Raw genomic sequence first — 27,734 nt, 5'->3', positions numbered from 1 at the left:
GCCTCGGGCGGCGATGCACACTCGGCGGCGGCGGCGGCCCTGGGCCTCAAGCGCTGCCAGCGGAGGCCGCGGTCGGCAGGCAGGCAGGCGCGGGGGATGTCGAGGCGCTCCAAGGTGGTGTTGGGCCTCTCGGTGCTGCTGACGGCGGCCACCGTGGCGGGCGTGCATCTGAAGCAGCGGCAAGACCGGCAGGTCGGTGTCCCGGGCCCGCGCGGTTCGGGCCAGGGGCCTGGCTCCGCGTGGCGCCTCTTTTCCTCACCTTTCCTCCCTCCTCTGGGGCCGGGGGACCCCCTTCCCCTTGGGCGTAAGAGGTCCTGGGGTTAAGAGGGTAGTCCCCGGGTACACTGGGCTCCGAGACACCCCCCACCCCTGCCCCCGGGCCCGCCGGGGTCGGAGACTGGGAGACTGACCGTCCGCGTTGTGTCTCTCAGCTCTCGCGTCTTCCTTTTCCCAATCGGTCAGCGTGACCCCCGGGCGCAAGCCTTGGCCCCGAGCTCGTAGGGAAGAAAGAAGAGGAAGCGCTGCTGGTCGTGGGTCTGAGGGTTGAGCCCGGGGAGGGGCGGGGGAGCGGCGGAGCCCGGGTCGCCCGGGGTGGGCGCAGGAAGAGCGGGAGGCGGGGAGTCGGTGCGTGTGCTGGTGGTGCGGAGATGCTGCCGGCGAGGCCTCTGTCCTGTTCCATGGCTTGGAAGTCAGGAGACGAAGCCGACGGTGGTACAGGGATTTAGCGGAGGGAATGGAATGATTAACGATGACAGGACACGGAGGAGAAGAGAAATTTGGGCTTAAAGTAGGGCTCTAAGGGACTTCCCTGGTGGCTCAGAGGGTAAAGAATGTGCCTGCAATGCGGGAGACCTGGTTTTCCATCCCTGGGTGGAGAAGATCCCCTGGAGGAGGGCATGGCAACCCGCTCCGGTACTCTGGCCTGGAGAATGTCGATGGACAGAGGAGCCTGGGGGGCTCCATGGGGTCGCAGAGAGTCCGGCACGACTGAGCAACTAACACAGCTAAGGGGGTAGCTTTTCGAACAGAGGGAGGAGGCTTCCTTCTCTAAGAAGGAAAAAATGGTGATGGGAGGAAATTTAACAAGAAGATTGAGGATGCTGTATCGGATGTAGCTCTGAGGTCAGAGAGCAGGAGTTTTTCCGAGTGTAGAGTAAGGCTGGGCTCAAGCTTGGTTCTGACCTCCAGCTACACGTGCCAATGTTCCTGAGAAGTTTTTTTTTTTTTAAATACGGTGAAACCGCCTGGGTCCTGCTCCAGACCTGTCAAATCAGAATCTCTTGCGGATGTGGATCCCACTTAAGTATGTTTTAAAAGCGACCCAGGGGTTCTAACATGCAGCCAGGGTTGAGAACTGCTTTTAGAATGCGAAAAGTGGAAGATTTAGATATTTGGAAGTTAGAGGTGAAGGTTGACCAGAATAACTTGTGTTTGTTATACGTCCAGTCATTCATGCCGCTTACTTCCTGGAAAGAGGAGGACAGGTGATTTGACATAGTTGGGTGTGTCGGAAGGTTCAGGGAAGCAAGAAATAAACCAGTGGTTGGCGTGGTCCCCCGTTGTTTCCTGACTGTCTACCGCATACCAGGCACTGTACAGAGCGCTCATCCTCACAGGAAGCCAGCAAAAGTGGCAGTACTACCCAAGGAGTAAGAACTGCACCAGGAGCTGGGTTCCAGGTATAAGAGTTATGGTAATGAAGAGGTCTGGGTGGTCAGCACAGTTGTCAACCAGAAGTCCCAGGAAGGGTGTGCCAGGCAATTGGCACAGATCTTGAAACTTGGGGGGGAAACTAGCAAATGATGGATGGAGAACAAAAACCCAAGCCACGTTCCAAAGTCTGAGAAAGGAAGGGAGGACCTCAGAGCAGGCGTGGAAGGTGTGGGCTTCAGGGGTTGGGTGGGGTGTGTAAATGTGTCCTGACGGGAGGCACACAGGACGGGAGCTGGGGAGGGAAGAGTAGAATGAGAGTTTCTGATTCTGTCTGGAGATCTGGCCAGGGGCGCAGGGTTCAAGACAGATGGGTTTCAGTTGTGTTATCAGTCCCAGGACTCTTAAATTTCCCAGCTCCCTGATAATGGGGACAAGCTCCAGGCCTGGAGGAGGGCCAGCACCGAGGTACTTGGTGAGTTGTTAAAGTAGACATAATAGTTTAAAAACCAAAGACAAACGGATTTGTAACTTGGTGCTTGTTGATGAATTGCAAGCTGGCCTTGCAATGGAGACACTTATCTTGTAGTTTATTTGAAAGAGGTCTGGTTTAAAATTAAAAAAACAAAAACAAAAAAACATACCCAGGTCCCATACCCTGCCCCCATTATTTTGCCTCACAGGCCACTGTTAAGAGAGTATTTAATGACCTGTAAACTATAAAATGTTTGTTATTAGTAATGACTGGATTGATGCTTTAGAAAGTCATCTTAGATGCCACATTCATATTCTGGAATCTTCTGTCCTAAGTGTTTGTGAAAGTAACTGCCATTGCTGGGCCTTGTTTTTCTTATGCTGATAGCTTTCTTTTTTCCCCCTTCTCTGCCCATTAGGTAATTGATAGTAATTCTGTGTAATTTTTACTTATTCTCTTTACGTAATAGAACAAGCCAGGTTCTTTACTTTTTCACATCCTTACACTTTGTTCAAATTTTAGTACTTTTTTTTTTTAATGATATTTATTATTCAGGTAGGACAATTGCTAACAGTAATGTAGTTCACAGTTACTTAAATAACTCTCATCAAAGTTTTTTTGGGGGGGCGGGGGACATAGGTGGCCTGCGGAGTCTTTGTTCCCCAACCAGTGGAAGCGCAGATTGTTAACCACTGGACCTGCAGGGAATTCCCTCCTCAGATTTTTATTTAGCTCTCTTTTTTTCCTCCTGTTGTTTGTTTGTTTTTCACTTTTTTGTTTTATTTATTTTTTTCCATTGCTCTCAAAATTTTAAAGTATCATATATTAACTACTAAAATTCAGCACAGTGGCAGTTTTTCTTTTTTAAAAAGAGATTTATTTTTGGCTGTAATGGGTCATTGTTGCTGTGCCCGGGCTTTCTCTGATTTTGGGGCACGGAGGCTACTCTTCGTTGCAGGTTGCATTGCTCAGGCTTTTCACTGTGGTGGAGTACAGACTCTAGGGCGTTGATGCTCATCTGCTAAATAGTGGTACACAGGCTTAGTGTTGCCCTGAAGCGTGGGGAATCTTCCCAGCAGAAGCAGGGATCAAATCTGTGTCCCCTGCATTGGCAGGAGGATTCTTACCCACTAGACCACCAGGGAAGCCCCAGTTTTTAATTTTTAATTGTTATTTACCATATTTGTATTAAATGATGTGGAATTTCCTAAAGGACGATAAGAAGTCTGTAATAATACTGTGGCACTCTACCAAGTTAATTTTATGGTTTCTTTATTAAGTTTATACAGTAAATTAAAATAGTAATTGGGTAGTTGGAATCTAAATGTTTAAGTTTAAGTGTATCTAAACTGTTTTTTAGATTTGAATGATTCAAGGATGGGAACTACCTGTTCCAGTTTTATTGAAATCTGTTTCTTACATTTTTAGAGGCTTCGTGATGGAGTGATCAGAGACATTGAAAGGCAAAATCGGAAAAAAGAAAATATTCGTCTTTTGGGAGAACAGATTCTTCTGACTGAGCAACTTGAAGCAGAAAGAGAGAAAATGGTGTTGGCAAAGGGATCTCAAAAAACGTGACTTGAAGTGTGTGTGAAGTATTGATGAAAGAGACAGCATTCAACGTGTGTGTTGATGGAGAACAGCTTAGTGAAATCTTTTTTGCTCACTGTCCTTTTAAACTTGATCAGAAAAAGGACAATGGCTCATATATTCTAAATAATGTCTTTAGAGCCCCTTGTGTCTGAGTAGAGGTGGGCAGACACCCTTCTGAGACTTCCTGTTCGTGTGGTCAGCGAGGAGCCCTTCAAGCTTGGTGTCCAGGGGTTGGGGTTGTTCCTGAGAACCCTGACTCTGTGAGCCAGGAGGGATGGAGGGTAGCATCCACCTGAGCAGTTTGATCAGTCGGCACGATGATGAAGCCACGAGAACATCAACCTCGGAGGGGCTGGAGGAGGGGGAGGTGGAGGGGGAGACCCTGCTGATCGTGGAGTCGGAGGACCAGGCGTCCGTGGACTTGTCTCACGACCAGAGCGGGGACTCCCTCAACAGTGATGAAGGGGACGTGTCGTGGATGGAGGAGCAGCTGTCCTATTTCTGTGACAAGTGCCAGAAGTGGATCCCAGCCAGTAAGGAGCTTCTTCTTTCCTTTGCTCTGTCAGTTCCTGTGGGAAGATGTGTTTTCCTAACCCGTGAAACAAACAGGAATGTGAAGTAGATCTAAATAAAAAGATAACTCTTACATTTATTACTAGTTTAGTTGCTTAACTGCAGGTTTATATAAAACATAGACACATTTGTCCTAATAAATATGATTGCCAACCTCTACCACTTTGTTAAATTAATGTTCTTGATTGCCACCCAATAAAAATTGGAAATTCTGTGTGACTTAAAGAATCAGCTGCATTTTTCTATCAGGGTCACATTATTGTGGATTTGCAACCAAATTCTAGGCCCAGCATAGAGCTGAAGTTCAGACTTATAACTCGGGTAATATTTAACTTACATGGAAAACAGCTGCGATAGTTTGCCGATATAAGGAATTAGCAGATTAGAAATGTGTTGCTCCTGTTTCTAGTGTTTTCTACTTGCTGGCCTCCTTGATCTGCTGACAGTAGATACACACACACACCAGGAGGTCCTTTGCTAGGCATCAGGGCTCTTACCAAAGCAGGGCTTTTCCATTAGATGGAGACTAGTAAAGACACATGTATTGGAGGAGTACTCTGTGTAATGGAACCTGTAACCAGGTCAGAGAAATTTAGATATGTGTGTATGTGTATTTTTTGTTGTGAACTGGGTCATTTTCTGGTATGTGGAGAAGTTTCTAAGATGGATTCAGCTATTCAGATTCCTAATTACTATTTAATAAAGTAACACTATTTTCACAGAAAGCAAACCTAAAATTTACTACCTATAAGCTAGTTTTGGGGGCTTCCCAGGTGGCTCAGGAGTAAAGAATCCACCTGCCAGTGCAGGAGACACAGATTCAATCTCTAGGTCAAGTAGATCCTCTGGAGTAGGAAATGGCAGCCCATTCTAGTTATCTTGCCTGGAAAATACCATGGACAGAGGAGCCTGATGGGCTATAGTCCGTGAAGTCACAAAGAGTCGGACACGACTGAGCACGTATGAGCGTGCGTGCGCACATGCATGCACGCACTCACTAGCTAGCTTTTGCTCTTGAGCTGTCTCTGCTTGCAGATCCAGGATTCTGGATGACTGGGTGGCCTGGGTGGCTCTCTCCTGTCCTCACAGCCTACACTGTAAACCGCCCTTCTGCTGGGCACCTGCAACCGCTCCAGCCTCTCCTTCCTGTCCTCCTCTCCGCACAGATAATCCCCGCAGAGCTCTGTAGCCAGGGTGAGCTTTTCATTCTCCACAAGCAGGTCTTTCTTCTCCCTGGGCCTTTGCACATGTAAATTTCCTTTGTGGAACATGTGTCTTTGCAGCCTCTATCCTCCCCGCACCCCCAGCACCTTTTTTCACCTGCCAGTTCTAACGATCCTTCAGGCCCCAGTGCCCCCACTTTTTCCAGCTCTCCTGTCTTCCTAGTGTAGGTTGGCATCTCTTTTATGTGCCCTCACGTTGCCCTACTGAGCCCATCACATTCCACTCCAGGGGTCTTCATGTCTCCCAGATCTTCAGCATCCCCTGGGGAACTTAAGAAAATGCCCTGCATCTAGAGGTTGATTAATTTTGTATGGGACAAGCCCAGGCATATTTAAACAAACAGCTTCTTGGGTGGTTCTGATACACAGGATGGAGAGCTGCTGTGATGCTATGTTACCTGCTTGCCCCCATGTGGCCCTTGCAGTAGCTGTAAGCCTCTGAGGGCGCTCAACATGTCTGCCCTGGGCATCCTGTTCCCAGTTCCTAGCCCAGTGGCGCAGTGGGAGCTCAGATATTTCTTGCAGGATATGTGAGGAGACCTCCTGTAGGAGTTAAGAATGTTAACAGTTGGAACAGCCAGTGAGGACAACCCTACCTGTCTTCTCAATGTCTTTTTTCTGAAAGTCAGGGAACCACGGATCTATCTTACTGGGCATGCACTTGATGTTAGAAGAATAACCTGTTGACTTGAGTTGGCTGAAAGAAAAATGGAAGACAGCCTGGGAAACTTGGAAAATGGTTGGTAAACTGATTAAACCTTTGGTTACCTCTGTTCTAGTGATGTACCTTTTTGTTTTCCTCCTAGGTCAGCTGAGGGAACAGCTCAGTTACCTTAAGGGTGATAATTTTTTTAGGTTTACCTGTTCCGATTGCTCAGAAGATGGCAAGGAGCAGTATGAGAGGCTGAAGCTGACATGGCAGCAAGTGAGTAAAAGCTCTTCCTCTAGAGTTTGTGAGGTTGGTCTGCCCCAGATTTATTGGAGTCAATGTCTAGAGAATGAGGCACTTATATATGAGCTTTTGAGTTGTTTTGAGGGTCACTTTATTTCACAATGAAAATCATACTGAATATGTGGAGAAGAGAGTTCTTAGTAAAATTACTCACTGCCAACTTAGCACACTGGGTTTGAGATTTTTGAAACTCACGCACACAGGTTCATTTATATATAACACCAAATTCTGATTTTAATCGAAGAGGTTCACATTTTTCTGGCAGCTGTTTTTAGAAAAATAAAACCATTCTAAAAAATGTGAAGATGGTGAATCACTACACTGTACACCTGAAAACAACACAATATTGTAAAGCAACTGTGCTTCAATTAAAAAAAAAGTGAAGTTGGCCAACCTAACTCTGCCCAACTATAGCCTGAATAGTATCTTTTAACTGATCTCCAGGTTGCGTTAATTTGGGGGGTTTGTTTTTATATTAATATGTTTATAGCAAGGCACCAATGGTATATGCGGCCTTTTAAGTTCTGAAAATAATGAATTAGCCATCACTTACTCATGGCTCAGCTGGTAAAGAATCCGCCTGCAATGTGGGAGACCTGGGTTTGATCCCTGGGTTGGGAAGATCACCTGGAGGAGGGAAAGGCTACCTACTCCAGTATTCTGGCCTGGAGAATTCCATGGACGGTATAGTCCATGGGGTCACAGAGTTGGACACGACTGAGCGACTTCCACTTGGTTTTTATGTTTATTCTTTTAACAAATACTGAGTGCATACCATGCACCAGGCACTGTTCTAGGCCTGGAGAGTAGAGTCTAGTCGAGACCAGCTAATTCTCATCCAGCTCTTTCTTTTCTGTGGTGAATGAGACAGCCAAGACAGCCCCAGGCAGCTGACTTTCTGCACATTTATTTTAGATGATAAGCAGACAAATACATAGGTTAATTTTCCCTAGCACTCTTTACTATGAGGGGAAATAAACAGGATAGTGAGAAGGTGATTTTATGTTATACCCTCTAAGTCACTTACGGTGTCCTTATAGATTGTAGTTGTGTTTGCAGCCTGGGGCTGTCATCTTAATTATCATTGCTTTTATTAGGACATTTAATGAAATCTGTCAGTGGTGGTTTTAGGTAGCCTTTTTTGACTTGCCTGAAAATATGTGAGTAGAAAATGAAGCTTGTACTGAGGATGTTTACAGTCTAATGAATATTATAACTGGGATTTTTGTTTTTAAAGCGTACATGGAGTACTTTGTCTTGGCAAGATCAGATTAATATAGCATTATTCTGATGTGTGCACACATAGGCAGATTTGGAATTATGGAAGGATTGTCTTCTTAGATTCTCTGTCCCCTTTTCGGTTTTATTGGCCCAAAATTAATCATAATTTTTATAAGGATGAAAACATGGTTTTGAATAGCATGTATAGCTTCTTGTCCATTTATGACTACAAAACTTCCTTTAGATGAGAAGAGAAATGTCTAAAAGGACAGTCACTGAAAACGTTAAGAAAATTATTTCTTGATGGTGGATTTAAAATGATTTTTTACTTCCTTCTTTGTTCTTTTCTCTTCTATACAGTGTGTTATTTATATTTCTGGAAAGTACTTCCCCATTTGGGGCTGTGAATGCATTACCTGTGAAATACATGGTTGGGCCAGATGCAGTGGAGCTGGGGGTGTCGTGCTCTCTGAAGATAAGCAGGGCAGCCAGGCCTGTCAGGTCTCTGCCCCTTGTCCATGCCAGTTTCATCTCGGGAGAAGTTGGCCATGGCTGAGAAAGGCTAAACCCAGAGTAGATGGTACCTCATGTTGTCTTCAGCTCTGAAATTCTGATGGTCTCTTGTTTCTGCCTCTGAAGGGCTTAGAAAGTGTATGTGCAGGGATGATGCTCAGAATATTTAGTAAAGGTCAGCACTGTCCGTCAGCAGCGCCAGCTGGAGCAGGCCCTGGGGCCTCCTGATGCCTATGGTTAACATGGCATTTAGTGCTGCCTTTGCGTGATGGAGGGGGCAGGAATGGGGGTGCTTAGGACAGTCTTTACTCATCACCAGCTCAGCCACACAGCAGCCTCGTGTTGGTGACGCGTGAGGAGCAAGTGCATTACAAGGCTCAGTGATGCTCATCTGTGGAAAGCAAACAGGAAGTCGAATTCTATACTGAATATTCTCCAGGGTGTTATCCTTCCCCTCCCCTGATGCCCACTCAAACAGCAGATGTTCCTCCTGTTGGTGCTTTTCTCCCAACCTGTGCACTTGTGTTCCAGGTGGTTGTGCTGGCGATGTACAACTTGTCCCTGGAAGGCAGCGGGAGGCAGGGCTATTTCCGGTGGAAAGAAGACATCTGCGCCTTTATAGAGAAACACTGGACTTTTCTACTAGGAAATAGGTAATGTGACTTTCAAAAGTCTTATCCTTGAATGAAGATGTAAAGAACAAAATACATGTGACTTAAGACAGCCTAATGCAAGCCTTTAGAGCTTTAGCGTATACACTTGCTGCAGTTCCTAAGAATTTTTAAATCCAGAAGATGATTTCACTTTAAGTTAACAGTCTCAGCAGAGGTGGGTATAATCACCAGCATAGATATAAGTGTAGGTTTCCATACTTCTTACCCTACATCCAGGGGAAACTGCTGGTTTCTACTGAGCAGGAAGATGTTTGAACAGATTCTTAGACTGTTGAAAAACAAAGTTTGATTAAATGAGGCTGTTTAATAGCTGGGTGGGTGACTAATTTGAGGACAGAGGACTATTATGTCCTTTTAGAATCAGTGCCTTATAGGAGGTCAGAAGAAGAGAAATAATGGCAGTTATTGACTGAACTCATTGAAGTTGCTCTTTGTTAATTACTAGTGTTTGTCTTTATTAGCTCTGGAAGGTAGAAACCGTTGTGTACTTTTTGGCATTCATAACACTTTGCCAGGTCTGGGCAGATTCACATGCATGTGGTTTATTCATTTGTTACTCTTTTTTTTTAAAATTTTACTTATTTATTATTTTTGGCTATGCTGGGTCTCTGTTGCTGCATAGGCTTTCTCTAGTTGCAGTGAGCAGGGGCTATTCTCTAGTTTCAGTGCGTGGGCTTCTCATTGCGGTGGCTTCTCTTGCTGCGAAGCATAGGCTCTAGGGCACTCAGGCTTCAGTAGTTGTGGTTCCTGGGTTCTAGAGCATAGGCTCAGTAGTCCTGGCACATGAGCTTAGTTGCTTTGTAGGGGGGACCTTCCTGGACTAGAGATTGAACCCGTACCTCCTGCATTGGCAGGTGGATTCCTCATCACTGAGCCATCAAGGAAGCTCCATATTGCTATTTTTAAAATGGATAAGTGACAAGGACCTACTGCTGTATAGCACACAAAACTCTGCTCAATATCCTATAGCAACCTAGTTGGGAAAAGAATTTGAAAAAGAATAGATACATGTATATGCATAACTGAATCACTTTACTGTTTACCTGAAATTAATACAACATTGTTAATCAACTGTACCCAAATATAAAATAAAAAGTTAAAAAAATAGATACAGACACTTTGGAGATCTGACTTAATATGAAGTACATTGCATTCCCTGCAAGATGGTAGCTATATATTCTAAGCAATATGTTTTGGGTGCTCAGTTGCTCAGTCATGTCTGACTCTTTGTGACCCGATGGACTGTAGCCAGCCAGCCTCCTCTGTCCATGGAATTTTCCAGGGGAGAACACTGGAGTGGGTTGCCATTTCCTACTCCACATTCGTTACTCTTTTTCATCATGATGCTTTGAGTTCGCCCCTCCTTCGTGACCTGCTCCTTGGGTCATCAGATGTAGGGATGCCGGGCCATAGACATCCAGACCAGACATTGAAGCTGAAGGTACATGTGCATCGAGCAAGATTTTCATTGCTCTTTAGCAAGTTGGCAGTTGCATTGGCGGATTGTTTGAGACTGTGATTGTTAGTTGCCGTCTGAAGTCCTGGGTGAGATGCATGAATCCTGCAGATTTGGGTCAATATGGACACGATAAAGGTGGGCACAGGGAGTGTGTGCCTGTCCTCGCCCGTGTCCTCAGGTGCCTAGAATCACAGCTGTGCCCGAGTTGCTGCGGAATCAGGGAGGGGTGACTGTTTGCAGGCTGCCGTGAGGAGAAATAAATTCAGTGCCTTTTTACAAAAGGAGCTATTTTTGTTCTGGAGATATTTAGTGGTACTAAGAAAAGAATTGACAGTTTAACTGGTTCTTTTTCTTAAGGAAAGGAAATCTGTTGTCTTAGTTTATGATTTAGGTCTATTTATGGAACTTAATACACCCCATTTATAAGGGGCAAGGAAGGGAGAAAACTGATAAAATTAGATCTTGGCAGATTTTCATGATCAGTGCTGTTCTTGGTGGATTGTCCTCTGGAAGAAGCTGGACCATAAGTTACAGTCCATTTTGTCTTTTTTAGCTCTGAGTACAGTAGTGTCTAATGACCTCACATCCTTTAGCCCTGTGACAGACAGCCATACACGCCTTCCGGGAGCAGCTTGGCACAGTGTGAGGTCTGGGTGGACACACAGGACCTGTCCTCCATTCATATCTGTGCTCTGATCTCCCACTGCTGCTTCTGATTACAGAAGTGCTGACAAAGGGGTAGGCAGCCTTTGTCATTGCACCTCCCCCTACTGTTGCAGGCCCCGCCCCTCTGACTGGATTGACTTTAAAGGAACTTAAGGGCTGGCACCTTCTTCCCCACCTTCAATTTCCTCTTTGTCCCTCTTTTGGAGCCAGACATTGAAAACTGCACATGTTTGAAAGCAACCGCCTATACAGGGGCGATTAGTCTCCATGCATGCCCGGGGGAAGGCACAGGCTTAGACGTGAGCCAAGAGGACCTTGAGTTTTCCGTCCAGCTGATCTCTGGCATAGAGACAGCCTACAGCCATCATGTCCAGTGAACCCTGGGGAAAGAGGAAAGACTGACGTCCAAATGTCCGATGTTTGTTTTCAACAGACAAACCCCAAGGAATACAGAGAACCAGAAAGTATGACCCATTTGAAGGGAAAAAATAAACTAACCCAAAACTGTCCCTGAAGAAGGACTTAATGGTGGATTTACTAGTCAGAGACTTTAGAACAGCTTAGAGATGCCCAGAGAACTAAAGGAAGAGGTGGAAAACGTCAGGCAGCAAGGTATGGATGAAACAGAAATATCCTCAAAGAGATAGAAAACCTAAGTAAATAAAAAAGAAGTTCTGGAGCTGAGAACTGAAATGGGAAATTCACTGGAGGGATTTGAAGCCAAATAGGACAATGGGAAGAAAAGTGAACAGAGCTCCAGAACCTGTGGAGTGGGTTCCCCTGGTCAGACCTCTGGGCTGTGGGGACAGGGGTCTGAAAGATTCAAAACCAGGTGAGATGGTGGCAGAAGAGAGTTACTCTGGGGCCAGAGGCTGGGGGTCATTCTCCCATCTCAGTGCTTAGGCTCTTTACAGTCTTTTTGTGGGGTTCTTTTGGTTTGTCTGTATTTGTCTAGTATATCTCTGTTCTTAAGGATACCTTTCTCCTTTGCCTTTTCAGCAGTATTTTCCATTTGTTAGACTGGCCTTTGTATGAAAGACGATTCTTCAGGATTTCTGGACATTGGTTTGTGTTTTCTAGGTGGAAATAGAACACTTTCCTTAAATAATAGACCAGGTTTTTACAGGAACCTGAATAGTTGACATTTTGTGTGCTGTGCATGCTCAGTCGAGTCCGATTCTATGTGACCCCACGGACTGTAGCCCACCAGGATTTACCAGCAAGAATGCTGGAGTGGGTTGCCATTCCCTGCTCTAGGGGATCTTCCCAACTGGAACTCTATAATCATGTGGATTCTGATAAGTGTTTTATGAGCTCTGTTTTATGGCGTTATTCCATTTAATCCCCTCAGCAGCCTTGCAAGTTTTATTATTCTGATTTTAAAGATGAGGAATCTGAGGCAGCTATTGATAGAAGGGGTGGTGGAGATGGGATTTGAAGCCATACAGACCCCTGTTCCCTCCCTTACCTGAGGAGCTCTGTTCCATAGCCCATCCCAGACCTGGAGGCAGAGACTGCACCATCTAGGTAAGGAGAGCGCTGTAAAGCCAATCATTTTCACGTCCTGGGCTCTCAGGAAGAAGACCTCCACGTGGTGGAGCACGGTGGCCGGCTGCCTCAGCGTGGGGAGCCCCCTGTACTTCCGCTCAGGAGCCCAGGAGTTCGGAGAGCCAGGCTGGTGGAAGCTCGTCCACAACAGGCCCCCGACCCTGAAGCCCGAGGGAGAGAAGCTGGCTGCCTCCGCTCTGAAAGTGAAAGGTACTGCCCTGAGCCCGGAAATGCCAGTGCCGTTTTTACCGGGCACGGCGCCGTGGCCTCCCTGGAGCTGCGCTGCTCCATAATTTTCTTCTAACACAGGTTTTTATGCCGTAAATAAATAGTGTACAAAAATATTTTGTAACTTCCTAATCAAGGAATCCCCTAAACAGAGGAGCCTGGTGCGCTATAGTCCATGGAGTTGCAAAAGAGTCACTTTATAAATTTCCTTTGTTCTCTGAAAGATTGTCTATTTTCTGTCAGTTTTTTTATGTTTTTAACCTTTTTCGTATGGAAAATGTTAAATATACAGATGTGAAGAGAGTCGTGTAGTGAATCCCTTCACACCTTTGTCTTCACTTTAGCTGTTAACCCTGGCAATCTCCTTTTATCTCATTTATCTGGGCCCCTGGGTGCTTCCTCCCAGCCCCCACCCATCTACACCCTTGGGTTATTTAGAAGCAACTTCCAGGTATCAGCAGTTCCTTTTTAAATATTTCATTATTAGCCACAAGGATTCTTTCCTGTAACCTCACCATAATGGCATTTTCTCACTTATAAAAAACTAAAAAAAAAAAAAAAAAACTAATAGTAGCTCCTTACTATCACATATTGATCTGATTTTTTTAATCTAAAATTGTTTTAATAATGAACTTCTAACTTTTTAACAATATAACTGGGAATAAATCACCTAGTATTGAAGCTATAAAGTCTGAAAGTCCCTCTCCCACCTCCCACAACTTAACTTCAGCAGAGCCACTGTTGTCTCTTGTGAGTGCTTTTAGAAGTTTCCTTTGTATATTTAAGCATTTTCTTAAAAAAAAAAAAAAAACTGGTTCATACTATATTATCTCTTCTCCATTTTTTCCATACTTACCAGTATATCTTGGCCATCTTTCCATAGCAGTACATGTAGGTCTATCCTGTTTCTTTTATTTCATTGCATTTCACTGAGTAGCTGCATGATAACTTAACTAAACCATTACCCTGTTGATGCACATTTTGGTTATTTCTATCATTTTTGTTATTTAAACAATACTGTAATTATATACATTTGCCAATATTTTGTGATAACTTCCTGGAAATAGGTTATTGTATCAAAGGGCATATATTTATTCAAAATTTTAGTCATATTACCAAATTACCCTCCAAAAAGATATGATAAACTTTATGCTCTACCAAAAAGACATGAAAATACCCGTTTCCCCCTGTGCTCTCTGAGCATTATCAAACTTTTAGGGTTAGTCACTCAATCGTGTCCAACTCTTTGTGACCCCCATGAACTGTAGCCCGCCAGGCTCCTCTGTCCTTGGAATTCTCCAGGCAAGAATACTGAAGTGAGTTGCCACTCCCTTCTCCAGGGGATCTTCCCAATGCAGGGATTGAACCCAGGCCTCTTGCATTGAAGATTCTTTATCATCCCTGAGCCACCCCAGTTTCTAAACTTTTAACCTTTACCAGTTCCAGTAAGTGAAAGACCATGTGGAAGTGTTTGTATTTGCATTATAATTCCTTTTTCCTGGTTAAGAGAAATCTTAATCTTAGTTCAGGGCATTCATTGAACATTTCTCTTTCTATGGTAGTAGTAGATTCACAATAAGTTAGTAAAAGTAGCTAACGCTGAATCGGTATTTAAAAATTTAGATCTTTTGTTCTTCACCAGCAGCCTCCAAACCAACTTTAGATCCCATCATCACTGTTGAGGGACTTAGAAAGCGAGCGAGTCGGAATCCTGTGGAATCTGCCATAGAACTGAAAGAGAAAAGGTCTCGGACTCAGGAAGCCAAGGACATCAGGAGAGCCCAGAAGGAGGCGGCTGGCTTTGCTGACCGGAGCAGCTCTTCCACGCCTGTCAAGTTCATCAGCCGAGGCCGCAGGCCCGACGTGATTCTGGAGAAAGGAGAAGTCATCGACTTTTCGTCCCTGAGCTCCTCAGACCGCACCCCGCTCACAAGCCCATCACCCTCGCCATCCCTGGACTTCTCCGCCCCAGGAACCCCGGCCTCTCACTCAGCCACGCCCAGCCTGCTTTCAGAAGCTGACCTCATTCCAGACGTGATGCCGCCACAGGCCTTGTTTCACGGTAAGCCGTTGTCCTGGGGCCTCAGGACCTGTGTGGCCCTGGTGGGGGTGTGTGCACTTTCCCTGGGGGGCGGTGGGGCCACATTTCCTCACTTGCTTTTTGCTCCTCACAGATGACGATGAGATGGAAGGGGACGGTGTCATAGACCCTGGGATGGAGTACGTCCCGCCCCCTGCTGGCACAGCCACCTCGGGGACAGGGATCGGGGGCAGAAAGAAGGTCAGGGCCCCCGAGCAGATCAAGCAGGAGGTGGAGAGTGAGGAGGAGAAGCCCGACAGGATGGACATCGACAGTGAGGACACAGACTCCAACACGTCCTTGCAGACGAGGGCTCGAGAGAAGAGAAAACCTGTGCTGGAGAAGGACCGGAAGCCCAAGGGGCCCAAGTTCACCCCCGTGAGCATCTATGAGGAGAAGCTGCTCCTCAGGCGGCTGGAGGCCTGTCCAGGGGCCGTGGCCATGACCCCCGAGGCCCGGCGGCTGAAGCGGAAGCTGATCGTCCGGCAGGCAAAGAGGGACCGGGGGCTGCCGCTCTTTGACCTGGACCAGGTCGTGAACGCTGCGCTCATGTTAGTGGACGGAATTTACGGGGCCAAAGACGGAGGAGTTTCCAGGCTTCCGGCTGGACAGACCACGTACAGGACGACCTGTCAGGACTTTAGAATCCTTGACCGGTACCAGGTGGGTGTCGTCTCGCTCTCCAACTCCTGGCACTGCGGCTCCACGGTGCGTACGGGAGAGTGGAAGAACAGTGAGGGGAGAAGTGCAAAGACGGCTGGGCTGTGTTTATTTTAATCGTCCAACGTGAACATTCCTAAATACATCTTAGTTGGGTTTCTGTTTTCCTTCTGGATATTCCAGACAGAACCTAGACATTCTCTTCATATCTCTTAGTCTCCGAGGGCGACTACTTATGGTCTGGGTTGTAGCTTTGATTGGCAGGTTTGTTGAGGATGTACAGTGTGCCAGTGTACTGGACACTGAGCTGAGCAGGACTGAAGGCGTGGTTTCATCTGTGTAGTTAGGAGACATCTTGCAGGAAGAGCAGCGGGTCAGCATGGTGTCCGCGTGGCCGGAGGACACTGATGTGTGAGCGCTCCAGGGACAGGTGATTCCACAAGTGCCGGACTCCGCCTTCCCACGGCAGGAGCCAGCCACCCTCTCTCCCTGTGTCTTGGTGGCATTGCTGCTAACCATTCCTTAACTAGTTTCGCTATTCTGATGGCTATAAAATGAAGTCTTTGGGTTATTTTTTGTTTGTTTTTGGATGCATTTGTTTGATTACAGGTGAAGTTAAACATTCTCCTGTTTCCTGGTTGTTTGTGCATTGTGTGTCTGGACTGTTTGCATGTTTTCCTGTCTTCTGTGGTGGTCTGGCCTTTTACCTGTCTTCTCTGGACACTGGTGGGGTGTGGACTTTGCTGCTGGTATTCTGGTTACCCAGCTCTGCACTGCGTGTGGGGCTGTTCTTCCCAGTGCTGGGCCTTTGCCTAGGGGCCTTTCCATTTGAAATGCTCTTTCTTGAGTTCTGGAATTTCCTGGCATCTATTTCTGTCTGTTTGGAGCACTCCTGTTATTTGGCTATTGGACCCCCTTGACCAGAGGTTTGCAAGCCTTTTCTGTGAGGGGTCAGAGAGTAAATAGCTGTGGCTTCGCTAGCCAGCTCTGCTGTGTGGTGTGAGGGCAGCATACATGACGTGTGATGAAAGGGCGTCACTGTGTGCCAGAAACAGTATGTATGAAAGCAGGCTGGATTCGGTCTCCGGGTTCTGTAGTTTCCAAAGACCTTCACTCCAGCTGTATCCCTGTAATTCTTTTCCCTGTTTCTCCTTCCTGGGAAGCCGTAACCTGCCTGCCTGCATCTTAGGAACCTTGTGGGGAGAGCTAGGGGCTGACCATGCAGTTGTTAAACTTCCCCTGAGTCTCCCTATTTTCTGGACAGAACTTCCACCCTTGGCTGCATCAGAATCTCTCATTGGAGCCTCCAGAGGGTCTGGTCTGCCCTGAAGGAAGAGGTTGTTTCTGTATGTGGATGGCAGAAGTGTCATTGGAGCTTTAATACCTCTTGACTGAAGAGACCCTCAGTCCATGGCTCCCTGCCCGCCCTCAGCTTCAGTTGGACCTGATGTCCCTGTTGCCTTGCTGACCTGAGGCACTGGTCAGCCTTTCTTCACAGCCGCCTTAGGTTTGGGCTCTTCTGGTCTTAGTCACTTGCCACTTATTCATAAGCTTTTGTTGCTGTTATCTGCTCACCTGTTCCTTGTTCCTTTTAAACCCTATACTTAACTGTTAAAATTATGAAAAGCATTGTACCCATACAAGAACACATATGGGTATAGTTTAGAGGTTAATAAGACCAATAACTATGAATCTAGCTCCTAGGTTAAGAAACAGGGCATTAAAACCACCTTCATTCTGCAGACTGCCCACTCCCCCAGAGGAAGCGACTCGCTGACTTTTAGTGTTAACCATTCCTCTGCCTTTTTAAACTCTTTATCCATAAACAGTGTAGGAAGCATAGATAGAGCCATGTGAGGACATTGCTGCTGTTAGATGAAGGCTTCTGGAACAAGACAGGCTTAATTGGTTTTGCGGATCACTGATGCAGACTGAATTGTGTCCCCAGAAGTGTGTATTGTCCTGACTCCTGGTGCCTGTGCATGTGACCTCATGTGGAAGTAGGGCCTTTGCAGATATAAGTAGTTAAGCTGAGGTTGCATAGGGCAAAATGGGCCCTTAGCCGTGTGTGACTGGTGTCCTTTCAAGAACAGGAGAGACACACAGGAGAGATGCCCTGTGACGGCCCAGGCAGCGGTTTGAGAGGTGTGTCTGCAGAGCTGAGGAGCACAGGCCTTGAGGCCACACCAGAAGCCGAGAGAAGGGCCTGGGATAGGTTGTCCCTTGGAGCTTCAGAGAGCACAGCCCTGCTGAGGGGTCTTACTGCTCCGCACACAGCTTTTACCCGCACCTTAGTTCTCTGCCTGCCTTATTCCTGGTTCCAGACGAAACTGGTGCTGCTGCCTGCATTGTAAGAGGATTCTGCAGTACAGGTTGGGCTGGTTCTCACTTCACCCAAAGCCAGCTCCAGATTCTGGCTTGAAATTTCTTAATTTTTGTCTATCTGCTTCCCAGTTACTGTGGTTTCTTCTGATCTTTTTGTTCTTGTGTGTTTGTCTTTTAATTTATTTTTAATGTCTATTTCTGTAGTTGTGGGGTTTGGGGATGTTTGTGTTTCACCCCCCATCTTAACCTGGAATATTAGTATCACTTTAATACAGTTACATAGGGGAGCAGCCATAAATGCGTTTGTTCAGTCCACTTGCCTTCTCGTCCTCTGATCAGTGTATTCATAGCTGTTAACTGTCCATGTGATATTTTAGCCATTACTCATGACTTCTGAAATGAGGTGACTTTTTTTATAGTTCAGTATTTAGTGTTTTGCAATTTTTGTTAGCTTTCCTCTTTAACTCAAGAGTTATTTAGTGCTAAATAGCTCTTAGTTTTCAGATATGTGAGAATTTTTATACTATCTTTTAGTAATTGATTTAATTTCTAATCAGATTATATTGTGGTCAGAGAAAATAGTCTATGTGACATTGATTCTTTTCTATAGAGAAAATCATATGTTCCATTTTTATTCTTTTTATAGGTCCTAACTTAAGACATGTATTTCTTTTTCTGTATTATTTTTTTAATATTACCAAATGATCCTCGCCTTGCAAACAAAAAGCTACCTCTGCCTGCTCTCATTTTTCTTTTTACATTGTGTTGCTTATTTAGTCGACAATAAACCTCCCTAAAGTTAAACTTTTCATTCAGCCTCATTTCCCATCATTTCTTCCAGGTTAATTTCTTGCTGAAGCACTTTTTGTAACAGTTCTTAAAATGTGGTCTTTTTGAAGTTCAGAACATCCTCACTCTTGCATTTCAATGATAGTATAGCTAGATATAAAATTGTCATTTTTTTTCCTGTTGACACTTAGCATCACCACTCCATCATCACCTCACTATCAGCTTGTTCTTGGAGCTGCATTGTCATTCTTAATGCTTGCTTCTTTATAGGTGGTCTTTTTCTTTTATTCTCCTATGCCCTGGAAGCTTTCAGAGTTTTCTCTTTGTTTTTGATATTTATTTGTATTCACACACTTAAAGTGCTTTTGCTCTCATTCATCTTGCCTGGCAACTCTGCCCTTTTGTTACAGATGACTGATAGGCTTCTTAGCATTTAATTCTCCTCATTCTGTGAGCTCCTTGGATCTGTGGTTTTGGTTTGGTGTCTGATTAACTTGGGGGAATTCTCAGCTGTTATCATTTCAGGTATTTCTTTTGTCCTGTCCTATGTGCTCCTCCTGCTATTCCCATTATGCATATATTACACTTCTAGTAGCTACGCCACAGTTTTTAGATATTCTGTTCATTTCTGGGTGGGGGGAGGGTTGGCCTTTTTTCCCCTCTCTGCTTTTCAGTTTTGGCAGTGGGTCTCAGCAGTGGGCTTAAAGTATTCAGAAAACCATGTTGAAAACAGATGTGCTGTCATCTGGGCTCTGTTGTTCTATTTACAGAGCACAGGCTGTGTAGATGGAGCATAAATCAGACGGTGAGTGAGCACTGGCTTCAGTTTAACACCACCAGCTGCATTAGCCCCTCCTCAAAAGAGAGTCAGCCTAAGAGAAAAAAAAAAAAAAGAGTCAGCCTGTCCTTTGACGCTTTGAAGCCTGAAGCCAGGCACTGACTTCTCTCTAGTTATTAAAGTCCTGGATGGCAGTTTCTTCCAGTGGATGGCTGTTCCATCTACACTGACAATCTGTTGTTTAGTGCAGCCACCTTCTGTCACTATCTCACCTAAGTCTTCTGTGTGACTTGCCACAGCTTCTGCATCAGCACTTGGACTTCTGTCGTGGAAACAGATGGCTTCTTGCCTTAAACCTCATGAACCTTAAACCTCTACAAGCCTCAAACTTTTCTTCTGCAGCTTCCTCACCTCTCAACCTTCATGAAATTGAAGGGAGTTAGGGCCTGGCTCTGGATTAGATAGTGACTTAAGACAGAGGAGGTCCCCAGCATCAGGAGCAGGGAGATGACAGTACTCAACCAGCAGGGACGTTTCCTTCAAGTGAGTGCCATGGGGAGCGGGGGTTGGGGGGTGGACTGCACCTTTTGTGGAGGTGATGTTCGAACCACATCCTGATCCACAGGAGGAGCCCGTCCAAGAAGGTTCAGGGCAGGAGGGCCCCAAGGCAGGATTTCATTTGGGATGTGGGATGGGAATGTCTTAATGGAGGAGGACCGAGCCAATGGGATCGTGGATCGTGCAGAGCGTGGGACAGGAGTCTGCGTCATATTCTGAATGCACAGCTGGAAGCCACGTAAAGTTTCAGACCAGGAAGGTGACTTTTATTAGTTTTTAAAAGTAGGCTCTGGCCTTGTGTGGAGATGGATGGGGTGGTGTGAGCGTGGCAGGGAGGAGCCCGGTAGGGGGCAGGGGTAGTTCATGGACCAGGCAGAAGCTAAGGATGGTTAACTTGGTGTGGAAGCCGGGGAGACAGACAGGGTGAGGATTGTGCATATCTGGGGGTCTCACAGACCTCACCTCCACATGCTGACTTGACGCTGTTCACAGGCTCAGTGGCTGGTGTTACCTGTTCTCAGTTGCACACCACCCCAAAACTTAGTAGCTTAAAACAATAACTAATTCTTCTGAGTCTGTGGGTTGACTGGGTTCAGCTGGGTATTTCTTTTACTTCATGAGCTGAAGAAAGGGGCACCCTGTGGCTCCACTTAGCTGGAGCTTGGTCTGCTAGAGCCTGTTTACATGTGGCCACAAGCGCTTCAGTGTCCCACCTGGGCACTGCAGCAGCTGGACTCAAGGAGGAAGGAAGCAGAAGCCACCAGCTCCCTTATGGCCTGGGCTTAGAGTTCCCAGAATGTTATTACTTCTGCCATGTTCTGACCGGTCAGGCCTACCCCAGGCCTGCCAGGTTCCAGAGGAGGGGATATTGACTTTGCCTTTTGATACAGGAGATGAGTGTGCCTTCAGGCTCAGTAGGAAACATGGGCTGTACTTGGAAACTGTGTACCCCAAGTTTGAATTTCACTTGAAAACTTAAAGTACTGGAAGAATTTCAGAGTTGGGTGTCCTCTGAAAGTTTTGGTATCCAGTTTGGGAAAGTAATCAGAGCAAAATTATTAAGGAAGGAATTCATGCTCTTCTTCCAACAAAGTTATTTTCTAGGCCAAGAGCGAGTTGATTCTACAAAAACAACTCAGGTTTCTAAACTTCATCCAACCCCTGGCAAACCACTTTGTAAATGTACTTTTTAATCTTCCGTCTGAGCTCTTTGCTGTGAAACCTAATTGTCCGTGTTCTGTTACGACATGACCGAGGGCCCTTGAGCAGCCCTATGTGGAGAGCAGGCATTTGCAGGCCTGTGGGGAGCAGGGACCATGTCTCCTGGACCCTCTGATCGGTCCTCTCTGCTCACACAGTGTTGTAGGGATAATAATCTACGTCAGTCCCACTGTTGTGAGATTTACTCAGTAGAGACACATTATAATAAATCCATATACACATGCAGCAGTGATTTCTGCCGTGGTAACAGAGACCCTTCATGAGACAGGAGACCCGTGTGGGGGTGTGTGTGTGTGACACTCATCTGATGCTTGGGCTGACTGATATTTGATGAACGGATTCAAGATGCCTTATAGACAACATGAAACTTGGAGAAGGTATATGTAACTTAAAAAAACTTTTTAATTATTTTGCCTTTAAACTATTAAACTGGAATTAGGTTTTCATATCCAGTTTTATGCAAAGGTACCTATGACGTTTTTATTAAATTTTCCAGTTAAGTCCTGCAGAAAGACCTACTTTCTGACACGTAAAAATGTCCTAAGTACTACTCGTCTATAGAAATGAAACCAGCCCTTTGAGTAATTTTATTTTTGTATAACTGGCTTGTCTTTCTCACAGACTGCCTTGCCATCCAGGAAAGGATTCCGGCACCAGAGCACAAAGTTTCTGTACCGTTTGGTGGGATCAGAAGATATGGCTGTGGACCAGAGCATTGTCAGCCCGTACACGTCTCGGATCCTGAAACCCTACATCAGGTACACAGAGGAGAGCTGTGGCACTGGGTGTGGCACAAGCAGTGGTGCTTGTGGGTTCTGAGCCAGCCCCATCCTCCCCAGATCTGTGAACCGGCATCAGCAAGGACCAGGCCTCTGCTCTGTGTCTAGTCTCGTCCTGAAATAATATACAGCTTGTTTCAACTGTATGTTATTGCAGAAAGGTTGGTCCCTTTGAAAAAAGAAATATACAAGGCAAGGATAAGTCAACTCTGTGAGATTTCATTCTGATTATCATACTCATTGTTTTATTTTAAATTTCAAATTGTATATAGTTAGTTGTCTGCAAAACTGCCTGTCCGTGGACTGATGATGAATCTCCCATGTAGGCAGCACCTGGACAGTGAGCTGGCCAGAGAGTCCCCACTCCCACCCACACTGGGCTGCACATTACTGACAGTTACCTCTGCCACCCCAGTCACGTGTCCTCCTGGCCCAGCCCCTCCCCCTCCCCCCGGGCAGACCTATCGGTCAGCATACGAGCCTACTCCTTGCCCCAGTGTTCCCAGCTGTCCAGGCTGTGTTGGGCCTTCCTCCTCGGGCTCTGTCCTGGGTCAGAGGCTGGAATTAGGAAGCCGTTTCTGTTTCCGCAGTCAGTTCATTAAGGCTCACTAGCACTAGTGGACTTCCTGGCTGGTTCCAGTAGGTCTGGTCTGACGAATGTTAGTAGAGATAATTTTAAGTGTCATACCAGAAGAATGCTGTAGCTCTTAAGTCGGCTGACATATAAAGTAGTGTGAATTAATTTAAAATTTTGAACAAATCAAGGAGCATTTTCAATCAGTTGGCTGGGAGTAATGGGTATTTTCCTTGCCTTCCTGTGTTTCTTTTCTGGGTTCTGGAGGCGTGATTACGAAACAAAGCCACCCAAACTGCAGCTGCTCTCCCAGATCCGCTCCCACCTGCATAGGGGGGACCCGCACTGGACGCCGGAGCCAGACGCCCCTCTCGATTACTGCTATGTCCGGCCAAATCACATCCCGACCATAAACTCCATGTGTCAGGAGTTCTTCTGGCCTGGTATGTTCTCCCTATCCAAGCTCAGCAGATCTACCTTCCATATCGTTCATTTCAGCAGTTTTTAAAACTAGTGGGTGTGTGTCATGTGACCCCAAAACCTTTACTCATATGGTTTCATTCAGTTTGTCTCTGCTCACATAGACAGTTTAAAGTATGAACATCTCTTTCCTTCCTAAGATCAGGAAGAAGCGAGCAGTTAAAGCAATAAGCAGTGCTGTTTGTTCCTTTTCCCTGTTTGTCTCTGGTTTCAGAAGAAACAGCTCACCCTGTTTTCTCCCACATGTATCAAGATCCTAGGTTATACCCATCAGCACCACAGGCTGGTGGCTTGGGTGTGTCTGGACACTTTTGATGTTTGCTTAATAATTGTGCTTTGTTTACTTAACTGGTCCTTAGTGTTAGTACAGCCAAAAGTTTTTTTTTTAAAAGCCAAAAACCCCAATCACAGACTTTGAAAATAATAGAACCAATGAGATTTGTTATTTTATCAGCCTTACCATATTATATATAGTCTCTGAAGTTCTTGATTAAAGGAACACTCTCTCATTGCTAAATGTAAGTATGTTCTTTGTGGATCTGTCTTAACGGCACTGCTTTGAAATGTAAAGGAAACAACATGTCTTCTAGGGGTTGGATAAGATTTTGTCAGGATGTCAGTGCATGTGGAGGGGGGGGAATGGGGCTGAAAGGAACATTCTCGGAGCGTCTGCTTCTTCATGCTCCTGCGCAAGGTGGCTTCCAAATGATAAGCATAGAATTATGTGATATTTAACTCCTTTATTGTAAAAAGTGGCACTTTTACCAAAGAGCTTGTCAGTGATCTGTGTATGAGATAAAGAACACGACAATTTGGGCAGTCTCGGACCTTCCCTTGAGGTCTGGGTATCTCTCATCTCACCTGAGGCAGATTCCCGAGGCAGGGCATTGGGGTACATGCCAGCTGGCACATGTGATCCAGAGACCAAGCGCAAAGCCAGGTGTGTCCAGTTCCAGCCTGCGTGCTCTCTCCTACCCACCCTGTCCCACTTCCCTTCTTTTAACGTATGTACGCAGACCAGACAATGCTAATTTTGGTATTTATGTGTGGCGTCTGCAGTGGTGTCTCTGTCTGCAGTCTGGGTTCTTTTAGCAGGCAGGTGCAGCTGAAGCACAGACTGAACAGCCTGCCGCTCACTCATCCCAGAGCCTGGACTGACTCTGATTGCCTCTCTCCATAGGCGTTGACCTGTCCGAGTGCCTGCAGTACCCTGACTTCAGTGTTGTCGTCCTCTATAAGAAAGTCATCATCGCCTTTGGCTTCATGGTCCCCGATGTGAAGTACAACGAAGCTTATATTTCGTTTCTGTTTGTCCATCCTGACTGGAGAAGAGCAGGGATCGCGACTTTCATGATTTATCATCTGATTCAGGTATGTTGTCTCTGCTCACTGTCTGCCCATCTGCCTTGAGCTGCCCTGAAAGGCTTGGAGTGGGGACGGGGTCAGAGCCACGCAACACCAGGTGAAGGGGAGCCAGCTCTGTCATCCACAAGGTTATTTACACCCAGACAGAAGCCTCACCCCCAAAGAGGTCACTCCTCAGACCCAAGTTTCAAAGAAATCAGTTTGTGGACATGTATAATAAATAGAATGAGGCGAGTACAGAGGTGAAAGCCTGCAACACTCAGACTGTCTTTTTTTTTTTAATTAATTTTTATTTGGCTGCACCGGGTCTTATTTGCAGCATGTGGGATCTTTGATCTTCATTGCAGCAGTTAAACTTTTAGTTGCAGCACATGGGAATCAAATTCCTGGTTATTCCCTGACCAGGAATTGAACCCGGGCCCCCTGCATTGGTTGCATGGAGCCACTGGACCACCCAGGAAGTCCTGGACCGTCCATCTTATAACTGCTTCTGGTCTTGGAGTCACCACCACGGTGACTCTGAGAAGTGGGGGTAAACCTGTGATTTTTAGTTCTTAGGTATATTTAAACATTTTAACAAAACCGTGTATCAGGGACTTCCCTGGTGGCCTAGTGATTAAGACTGCACTCCCAATGCAGGGCGTGCAGGTTCCATCCCTGGTGGGGGAACTAGATCCCACATGCCACCTAGCATAACCAAAACCAAAAAAAAAATTCATGCTATCAATAGTAGGTACATTCTGTTATTGCTGCTTGTTTTTAGTTTTACTATCACTGTGTAAGCTGCTGTGAACCTTCTAAGTAATCCATCCTTTGATGTATCTGTATCACCTTTGAGGAAGATAGACCATATATTTATATACTAACACCAGAAACACAGGCAAGGTTTTTTGTTTGTTTTTTTTTTTACCCCAGAATTCATCTGGTGACTTACTTAGAAGCCATTCAGTATGGAGCATTGTGTGTCATGTGGGCAAGATTCTTTTTAAATAGGAGATGGTGATTGAATGTTTTTTCCCAGTTTTTAATGAAACTTGCTCAGTAATTCCCACATGTTGGTGTCTGTCCACCTTTGATGAGGCTTTTTAGTATAGGAAGTCTTAAGGACCCTGGGGTTGTAAAACCTCCAGGACTCAAGAAGTCCACAATCTCAGCACCTCCTCACTAAAGAGCCAATTCTGAGTTTATGTAACTTCTGGTGTTCTCTTCTGTGTGGCTAATTAAAGAATCTGAGAACCTGCCTAGCTGCAGTAGAACAGTCACCCCTCTTTTTCCCCACGGGATAAGGCTGGTGTTGCATGAAGAAACCTCAGTTCTGAGAAGTCTGGGAGTGCTGAGGGGGTCTTGGGATTCAGAATGTCCCTAGGGGGTACCCAGCTTGTATAATTAAACAGTCTTGAGGTTTCATACCTGGTCACATAACTTGACATCTTTCCTAGTAGGTCCAGGTGGGGATCGTTTATGACTGTCTTGCAGGATGACATCTAGTTTTGAAAAAACAGAACGTCTGGTCTCGTCCCTTGTTTCTTCAAGACTGTCATAGTGTTTGGTATTGTTATGCTGGATATACGATATACGTAAATGTAACTGAATTATAAATCAGTTGGCAATGGAATATCCCCGGTGGCTCTTTGCTCCAGAGAGAAAAAACTGGAGGTTTTACAATCCCAGGGTCCTTAAGGCTTCCTGTACTAAGAGGCCTCATCAAAGGTGGACAGACACCAACATGTGGGAATTACTGAGCAAGTTTCATTAAAAACTGGGAAAAAACATTCAATTAGCTTACCGTCTGCCTCCTCAGTCTGGAACGTTTCAGCCAAGGTTTTGGCGGCGGCCAAGCGGGCCTGGGTTCCCCCGATGGTCGCTGGCTGATGGTGCCTCGCCTCAGCCTCAGGCCGGACTCCTCCAGCCTCCGTACTTGACTGTCTGCACTGCAAGGAGTCTCTCCACCCACTCCCCCCCCCCCCCTCCCGTGACCCTCATGTTCTCACTGTGTGCTTCTCCACTCTCCTGCAGACCTGCATGGGCAAAGATGTGACCCTTCATGTCTCCGCCAGCAACCCTGCCATGCTGCTCTACCAGAAGTTCGGGTTCAAGACAGAAGAGTATGTCTTAGACTTTTATGACAAGTATTACCCCCTGGAGAGCACGGAGTGTAAGCACGCGTTCTTTCTGCGTCTGCGACGCTGACGTGAGCACGGCTGCTCTTGGCGCACGTGCTTGGAGGAGAGGGCTGACGTGAGCGCCGCTGCTCACGGGGCGCATGCGCTTGGAGGAGAGGGCTGACAGGGCTGATGTGAGCGTGGCTCCTCACGGCGCACACGCTTGGAGGAAAGGGCCAACAGGAAGCCCAGCAGCAGGTGCTCACCCACTGCGGGTTCTGAGCTCTGTGGATCTGAGGGGCGTGGGCGGCGGCGTGAGTGGTGAGCGCCTCATCAGCAGAGTCACTGGACAATCCTTCGCCCGCATCTTGGACTCCCAAGGTCAGCCAAGACTGGCAGGTGTGCAACCTTCAGCTGACAGCCCGTTGAGCCAGAAAGGCCTGAGCTGATGTTCCTGAGGAGAGAAGTTCTGTCCCATTTAAAGTGAGCAGAGTGATTGTGGTCCAAGATTGCGGTCCCTGCAGTGTCCGCGAGGCCCTGCGCTGTCCTGGTGACGACCACACGCTGGCCCAGCCCGTCCCAACCCGGCTGTGCTGTCCCCAGAGCAGGGCATGCGCTGACTTTGGTCACAGTGTCTGTGTGTGACGTCGCCTCACCTTTCTCCTGGGAGCGTGTCCGGCTGGGGCCCTGGCCTGGGAGGCAGGAGCTGTTCTCCTGTCCTGTGAAGTGAGATCAGTTTGGGGCTGGAGGAGCCTGGCAGCCTGCTGTTTGATTGTGCCCCTGACGGAGGTATGCGGTGGTGGGAGGGGTCAGCCGTGGACAGACACACCCCGCGTCTGCCGGCGGAGGCTGTTGGCGGGCTTGTGGAGACTGGAAGTGGGCCATCAGTCAGGTGCTTCTGGATTTAGTAGAAATGCTTCCCACAGTATCAAATGTTCTCAAATAAAATATTTTCTTGTGACAACCTATGGCTAGTCTAACCAGTTTGCTTTCCAACTCTCTTAAGAGCAGTAGTTCTTATTTTGGGTGGGGGGCGGGGGGGACGCGAATCCCTTTGAGAATGCAAAGAAAGCTCTGCACATGTAAAATTTTGCATCTGTGATCCTTGTACACCAGGACCTCTGTTCTCAAATCTGTGCTTAGAGGGAGCTGCAATCCCTTCATTTGAGGGAAATGTGTGTGCCTCCCCCAAGGGAAGAGTGTGAGGCTGTCCTGTCACTTGTCTCTGATAACTGGGATGGGCTCGGG

General features: G+C 46.5%; 3 protein-coding genes and 1 long non-coding RNA gene across 8 annotated transcripts in view; 3 read left to right on the top strand and 1 right to left on the bottom strand.

The window, feature by feature from the left end:
• PET117 (PET117 cytochrome c oxidase chaperone) lies at window positions 1-4,516 on the top strand. Its single transcript, XM_081558670.1, has 2 exons — window positions 1-192; window positions 3,554-4,516. The coding sequence occupies exons 1-2, from the start codon at window positions 97-99 to the stop codon at window positions 3,701-3,703; spliced, it is 246 nt and encodes an 81-aa protein (XP_081414796.1). The 5' UTR covers window positions 1-96; the 3' UTR covers window positions 3,704-4,516.
• KAT14 (lysine acetyltransferase 14) lies at window positions 3,554-27,454 on the top strand. 5 transcript variants are annotated; one of them, XM_081558615.1, is made up of 10 exons: window positions 3,554-4,251; window positions 6,321-6,439; window positions 8,732-8,853; window positions 12,576-12,757; window positions 14,421-14,837; window positions 14,950-15,518; window positions 21,808-21,944; window positions 22,873-22,982; window positions 24,200-24,390; window positions 26,401-27,454. In XM_081558615.1, the coding sequence occupies exons 1-10, from the start codon at window positions 3,993-3,995 to the stop codon at window positions 26,572-26,574; spliced, it is 2,280 nt and encodes a 759-aa protein (XP_081414741.1). In that variant the 5' UTR covers window positions 3,554-3,992; the 3' UTR covers window positions 26,575-27,454. The 5 variants fall into 5 exon arrangements, with proteins under 5 accessions (XP_081414741.1, XP_081414739.1, XP_081414742.1 ...); XM_081558613.1 differs by having other exon boundaries at window positions 22,807-22,982; XM_081558616.1 differs by having other exon boundaries at window positions 14,418-14,837; window positions 21,808-21,857; window positions 22,807-22,982.
• LOC145532808 (uncharacterized) lies at window positions 25,388-27,072 on the bottom strand. The gene is made up of 2 exons (XR_014073572.1): window positions 26,171-27,072; window positions 25,388-25,868 (listed from the first exon to the last, which is right to left on the bottom strand). It is a non-coding gene; the product is annotated as an uncharacterized LOC145532808 (long non-coding RNA).
• ZNF133 (zinc finger protein 133) overlaps window positions 27,151-27,734 on the top strand; it is a 64,206-nt gene continuing 63,622 nt past the window's right edge. The window contains exon 1 of the mRNA XM_081558656.1: window positions 27,151-27,275. The gene's annotated coding sequence lies outside the window, so the exon portion shown is untranslated. The remainder of the gene's footprint in view (window positions 27,276-27,734) is intronic.

This window comes from Giraffa tippelskirchi, chromosome 13 (assembly GCF_054371585.1).
Source record: "Giraffa tippelskirchi isolate mGirTip1 chromosome 13, T2T-mGirTip1v1.2.pri, whole genome shotgun sequence".
Taxonomy (NCBI): domain Eukaryota; kingdom Metazoa; phylum Chordata; class Mammalia; order Artiodactyla; family Giraffidae; genus Giraffa; species Giraffa tippelskirchi.
This window is presented reverse-complemented; position numbering and strand designations above follow the sequence as displayed.